This window comes from Mya arenaria, chromosome 5 (genome assembly GCF_026914265.1).
Source record: "Mya arenaria isolate MELC-2E11 chromosome 5, ASM2691426v1".
Classification (NCBI taxonomy): domain Eukaryota; kingdom Metazoa; phylum Mollusca; class Bivalvia; order Myida; family Myidae; genus Mya; species Mya arenaria.
In genome coordinates, this window is record NC_069126.1 from 17,400,077 (window position 1) to 17,407,335 (window position 7,259).

The 7,259-nt window shown below is 35.3% G+C and overlaps 1 protein-coding gene across 1 annotated transcript; it reads left to right on the forward strand.

The window, feature by feature from the left end:
* Positions 1 to 4,797: 4,797 nt before the first annotated feature.
* On the forward strand, positions 4,798 to 6,668 carry LOC128235484 (uncharacterized). Its single transcript, XM_052950300.1, has 4 exons — positions 4,798 to 4,824; positions 5,193 to 5,358; positions 5,620 to 5,751; positions 5,878 to 6,668. The coding sequence occupies exons 1-4, from the start codon at positions 4,798 to 4,800 to the stop codon at positions 6,666 to 6,668; spliced, it is 1,116 nt and encodes a 371-aa protein (XP_052806260.1).
* The last annotated feature ends 591 nt before the right edge of the window (positions 6,669 to 7,259 follow it).

A 7,259-nucleotide genomic window follows, 5' to 3' on the forward strand; every position in this document is an offset into this window, starting at 1 on the left:
ATTACTATGTGATAATTCAACAATTATTGCAAACAGATTAGGAGAAAAGAACTAAACTGACGTAGCGAACATTACATTTTTGTTCACATAAAAAATAGGTTGTACGTTTGGATGCATATTTTTCACATACATGATAGTTTAGTATATAAATACCCACTAAATCGTATAAGAGTGTCATTCTAGACTTGATCTTAACAATGATTGTACAGGCGACATCACATCGTCATTAATAAGTGTTATTGTGCCAGAATCGCGGAGATTACAGCAATATACCAAACTCAGATGACAACGGTTTTTCACATATTTTTAAGCGTAAATGGCAATTATCGTGTATAAAAGTCACAAAATTAAATATACATGAATTAGTTTTATAAACATATGTACAATATAGCATCAGATGCAACAGGTTTTTAATGAACATTTGTTCAAAGTTGAAGAAGTTAAAAAGCGACAGTCTCGAACATTACAAAATGCGGGTAAAGTCCGCATGTACCAACGTTGACAATGCAACTCTTCCTAATATTATGGTGTTAACTTTTTGTGGTAGTTAGTACTACACATTCACCATAATAGTTTTGGATCATAAACACAATATACAGAATTGATACTGGGCGACATCAATATCCCAATTCTCCTGAGAATGAGTGCTTACCTCTAATTCCAAGTTTAATCAGTTTGTACCAAAGATTATCTCTTACAATATAATCAAAAGCTTTTGTGTAGTCTATAAAAGCACAATATATACGTTCACCTTGGTTTAACATATGATTAATAATACCATATAATACAAAAATGTTGTCAGCAGTTCCCATATTTGACCTGAAACCTGCCTGTGCTTCGATATACACATTGTATAGTTCTGCCCAATCAGTCAACATATTATTTAATATCCGCGTAAATAATTAACCAATTGTGCTCAACAATGTTATCCCTCGATAATTATTTTCATCATTAACATTTCCTTTTTTATGGATTAAATGGTATAATAAAACCCTCAGACCATGTCTTTGGAAAATATCCAATATCAAACAACTTATTAAAAAGTGTAAGTAGATGCGGTAACAATACAGACTTTCAATGAATGAAAAAATCATTTATATACATATCTGGTCCACTACTTTTATTTGTGTTTAATTGTGAAGTAGCCTTTATCAAACAATTAGAGGTTATCGGTGTATTTAATTCATTGAACATAACATCGAATTTATTCTTCTAATATCTATCTATGAAATCAACAACATCCTCATCGACAGAGAAAAAAGGGTCATTAGGGTTATTTACCGTTTTAAAATACCGTTCAAACGTGTCTAATGATATATTGGTGGCTTTTATATTAGCACAGCCTTTTAACATATTCCAATATAACTTTGCATTTTTAAACCGCGATTCATTTAACTTTTTTGTTTGCAATTTATCATAAGAAAGCTTATTTCTACGAATGCACATTTTATATCGAGATCTTGCATTTACCATATTTAATCTATTTTCTTCGGAGTTGTAATGTCTAAAAGTATTTAATGTGCTATAAAATAGTCTCCTATTCTCATAGCAATCTTCATTGAACCAAGGCTGGTCATTGCTAGAGCTATATTCAAAACGATTTGTGTCCGACTGAGTAAAACATATACGCATAAATGGTTGTGCCGAATTATGAATAATAGCAGAAAACTCAGAAATACAAGAGTCCAAATCTTGGGCTGTTGTAGCATTTTTTATCCTAGTATTACAAGATTGTAAATCATCAAATGTATCTTGGCATGATAAATTTTGCATAAAAACATCTTTTTTACTACTATCCCACACGTATTTACCTTTAACGCTAATACGACTACTCTCATTACACGTTACATCTGCTGTATGTTTACTAAAAGACAATGCAAAATTAACAGCACAGTGGTCTGATAATACGTTTGGTGAATCAACAACAAAACTAGAAACATGCTCAAATAAATTGTGTGTAGTTAAAACATAATCTACAACAACACTTGACCCTCGACAACCAACATGTGTATAATTGCCCACTTTATCAAAACGACCATTTAAGATACGTAATCCGGTTTGTTTACACAAATCTAATAGCATTAATCCGTAATTATTTATCCTGCCTTTATCCTTCGAACATCACGCAATAGGTACATCAGTTATATAATTATCGGGTAAAAAATCATTTATATGCGTACAATTATCATCTGTAACATAATAAGGGTAATCCAACGTGTGTGCATTCAAGTCTCCACAAAGCACAAAATAAAAGTTTAAATTATTTGATTCAAGATCGGTTATATGTGAAAGTAACCTATCAAAAGTATGTCTTTCAATTAAACTTTGTCTACTACTATTTTCCGGTACAACATACGATAAACAGAAATACAAATCATTATATAACCTCAAGATCGTTCGTTACATAAGTATCACTCAAATAGATAATTATACCACCAGACGATCGTTTACTATTTGGCTTATTTTCTTCCCCATTTAAAACATAGCATTCAAAATTATTAACATGTAAATCAGAAAATTCGTTAGTCCAAGTTTCTGTTAATAGAATAACATCATTTGTCTGAAAAATACTAATTAATTCTGGAATTGTAATTTATTAATAATTTTTAGTTCGTCTACTTATAAGTCCTTGAACATTTAACACCGTACATCTCACCGTGATCTTCTCATTATTGTTCTATGCTGTAACGGTCTGACTCCTTTCCGCCAGATTTCCACCGCTGTCAATATGACCTGCATCACTGTTACTTTTTTGGGCGATGGGGAAAACCGGGCCATTTGCAGTCCGCGTTTTGCTAAGACTTTGTTTCCTAAACGGTTTTGCGGATTGTGACATTTTCTCAGATCTAGCCACGGAGCGAGGTGTGCCACGGGTAGCGACATTGGAAATAGTTTTTAACACTGTCTCGTCAGTGTCTGACGTCTGTAAAACCGGACAGGCGACGGTAGCACCTGTTCTCTGTAAAACCGGCTTTGGCATCACGAACTTAGCCGGTGTGATGATCGACTCTGTAAGGACTTCGGCCTGGTTCGCAGAAGCCGCGATATGGGTTTCCATGGTGACGTGATCAACCTGCTCGGGGTTACCAGCGTTAGAGCTAACATGGATAGCGGACACTGTCGGTGGGTCGAATGTCACCGGGGACATGCTAGGGACGGCATTTGGTAAAGTGTTTGCATCGGCGGAGTTAACACCACTGTTACCACATATAACACCAGGCATGCTATTCGTGCTGTCAGTATTGAGCAACTGCGCTGACCGATTCAAGTGTGTATTGCTGATTTGCCCTAGAGCGTTGAGTGACGTGATCCGATTCGCCCCTACGAGACGATTCCATTCGGGAAGCTCATCACCTACCACCCTTCCGTCATGGATAAGTTTTGCCGGGTAAACGATTTGGACTCGTGATCTTGGGAAATCCCTTCTAAGCTCCTTCATACGCGGCCAAAGGCGACCGCATGCTTCTTGAATTTCACGGGGGAAGTCCATGTCAATTGAAAAGGGGCTCCCTTTAAGAGAACGGACGTTCGCCATAACTAATTCTATAACGCCGTATTCTCTAAAGTTTACTATGATGGGCCTGTGTTGAAAACGTCTATTTGAGTTGGGCCTGCCTAACCTATGAGCCCGATGAACATAAATGTGCCCAGAGTCTATAGACTTATAAGCCAGCGTCTTCATAAAGTCCGTTTGTGAATTAGCCACTTTAATCACTTGGTTCAATTTGTCGTTTACACCCATGATGTTTTGTTGAAATGCACGCATTGAAAGGCTTGAATATTACCTGTTCAGTACGTATGAATCGTAGTTCATCAAACATACACAACAGTTTATTATCCATGTTCCCTTACATAAAGTCATCTCTTGAATGATGTGAAACTTCTTTGTTCGATTCATTATCCCGCGAAGATAAAACCTCAAACCGATTTTTGGCTGTTAAATCCATTTTCTCCAGTTTAAATAACTTATAAATGCAATTTTCTTAAAGCAACTTTAAAGACATTCTAAATGCCTTTTAATCCAGAATATATATCACTTTTAATAAGAGATTAACACCAAAAAATGAACTTTTTCAGCACAGGTAAATAAATCTGACCATACTTGACGCCATCTTTAATCTCGTTATATGGTACATTACTGAACTCCGCTATTGTATAAATCGATCAACCATTTACAGCGACCAACTGGTGTCACATCATTAAATCAACAAGTTTTTTTTTACCCTCGAGTCTAAGGTAATTGACGCTTGATGCGTAGAGGGGATTTCGGTATTATTATAAATTTCCCATAACATAAATCTTGCCTCTATCTATGTAACTGCATATAATGTTTTCAATATCATTAATGCAATTATCAAATGGTGCTATATTGTGGTTCTTACAAGGTACATAAACCTGAAATACAAATACATAATGCCCAACTCTTAAATAAATTTCTATGCCTATAAGATACTTCGAATTAAGGCGAATATTAGGCTTAGGCGAAACAATATCATTAAATCGTTTGTTCCATAAAATTGAGAGTCCTCCTTTACAAACATGTCTCTTACTTACAGTTAATAAATCTGGATCTGCCATTTAAGTATATTTGATAGTTTATTAACGTCTCATCAACACAACATATATCACGTTATAAATATACCTTTAAACATGTATTGCCACTCAGTGAATGAGTAATAAGAGACTATATCTATTTACAAGTAAGAAACCATAAACTATTGCTAATCTTGTTTTAAAACTTATTTTACTCAAACAAACTAAAATACAAAAGACATTAACGTGCGCAATACTTAAGAAATGGGTGTAAAATCTAATATCACCCCGGTCAGACCGTAGATAAAATGATTGGAATTTATTTCTAGCTATAGATACATAAAATACTACAATAGTTTGTTTAAAACTACAACAGCGTTACTTTTACAAAAAAAACGTCCTATTATTAAGAGTATCATTGCAGGTTTGGCACTAAGTCTTGACAACATACACAGGAAGTGAAACAAAAGGGGTTGAATATCGAACGCTTAACAATGGACGGAGATTCAACCACTTTTACTCGCGTCAAGCGGTCTTTATTTCCAGAACTTGAAACATCAAATGATAAAAATCATATTGTCAAAAATTTCGGAAATGAATTGTATAAGCTAAAATCAAAACACAAATCATTATCAAACAATAATATTGCCCATATTCAGAAATGCTTCTCTTATGGAATAAGTCAAAATAAGGGCAGCACGCATGGAATAAAGACCAGTTTAGACGCCCTGCCCTCCCACATGTTCAATGAACATTCCTCATGCAGCCCAACCTTGTGTAAGTCTCTAAGAGACGAGAATTACCGACAGGCGCACATACTGCAGGGTACCGAATTGAGAAATGATTTCCAGAACGTGATACACGGGTACGCACTATATATGTCTTACACATTTTACGTGTTCTTCATTTTTGTAGCAGGGGTCATGCAAATGATAGTTATAATAATAATGATAATCAGTTTCGTAAAACGAAGTTTATTCAAACCTGAAATGTTTGATGTTAATTTTAGCCATCAGGACTCGTGAAAAAAAGGCTTTTATTTTTAATCGAACAGTATTAAATCTAATCATTAAACATACGAAACAGCGGTTGGCGTCTCTGACATCGAAATTGAGCATATTGAAGACATCCCACCCTGCCCTGCTGAATGCAGTGAAACGCCCCATGCGTACGGGCAAGATGATGTCATCGTCTTCGACCTTGAGACTACAGGATTAGGTAAATAATACATTTTAAATAAAGTCAATTCTACAAATGAGAATACATGTGTTGTATGAATGTTTGTCTTAGCCACTGGTATTTAAAAGTTTATCCAAACAGTTACAGAGAGTATTTTGCTTTCAGGGACAAATAGCAGCATTGTACAGATAGCAGCTTTGCACGTGTCCTCGGGACAACACCTGAATTTATTCGTAAAACCCAAATGTGGATACATTCCCACTACTGCCTCCAATATAACAGGTCTCGAGTTCCATGGTGGGGTATTATACCAGCACTGTAAAGAAGTGACGAGCGTGGCAGCCAGCGAAGCACTTCTTGCCTTCAAACGCTGGCTTGAGGCATTTGGAAGTCATATTTTGCTTGTGGCACACAATGTCATGTTTGACGCAAGACTGTTAGTAGCAAAATATCAAGAAGAAGGAATAACTGTCCCAGAAACTATAGGCTTCGCAGACAGTCTGCGTTTATTTAGAACAGTTTACCCCGGGAGACAGAATTACCGCCTGGCAAGTTTAGTTCACGATATTGCAGGTGTAGACTTCGGAGTTCATGATGCCTCTGAAGACGTGTACGCGCTTTCTTCAATTCTCCAGTTGCAAACAAACCTAGATAAACTGTCGAATTATGCTACTACTGTGTCCTCCGTGAAATTCAAATTTCAGGAATTAAACAACGAAAAACTATACAAGGGATCATATACAACTTTTGTTGAGTCAAAAATAATATCAAAAGCACAGGCCACGCGCCTATCTAGGAGTGGAATTTCAATAGACCACTTGAAAAAAGTATATTCAAGATCGGGCCTAGATGGTATGCAGGCTGTATTGAAAGATCGGGGTGCAGGGAAATTTTACACAAAATTGGCATCAGCGCTTGATGCAGTTTTTAGCGAGAATAAAATTAATTTAAATTAGAATCGATCATGGCTTCTGAGTTTATCCCAGTTTTAATAGGTTCATAATAACCGTAAATTCTTGTTTCAATTCTGTAGATATATTTCAGGTAGTAAGAATTTGATTTTCCTACTATTTTCTGATATTCTACTTAGTTCCGATACTGGAAAATATTTGATTAAAAATAAAAAAGATACAGATACCATCGTTTATGGACGAATACAACGTTCCATCCACAACTATTCTCATGCATCAAACAAACCAATGGCGTCACTAACTTGACGTGTTTTATATTGACGTTGGCGTTGAAATCACGCTAACTCTATCAATTTTCTTAGGTTACTTATATCTTTTAGCAATTAACCTCACCGTCAATTTTTTATTTTTTTACATAATTTTATTCATTATTCCGTTCCGTTTCCTATGACTAAATAAAAACATACCCTACCCGAGTTCGTTTTCGAGATAAATACGTCAAATTCACCGATGGGTATCTGTTTTTGGCGATTTCTTATTAAAGCCTTTTTGTCATAAAACTAAAAATTAATTATTTTTTTCTTAAATACTTATACTAAAATTATAGGATTATTTATTCATCGTACAATAAATTAT

Coding starts and splice junctions, on each gene's coding strand:
- LOC128235484 (XM_052950300.1), top strand. CDS start 4,798: ATGGGTGTAAAATCTAATATCACCCCG. Junction 5,359..5,619: donor ACAGGCGCACATACTGCAGG/GTACCGAATTGA, acceptor CATACGAAACAG/CGGTTGGCGTCTCTGACATC. Junction 5,752..5,877: donor CCTTGAGACTACAGGATTAG/GTAAATAATACA, acceptor TTTTGCTTTCAG/GGACAAATAGCAGCATTGTA.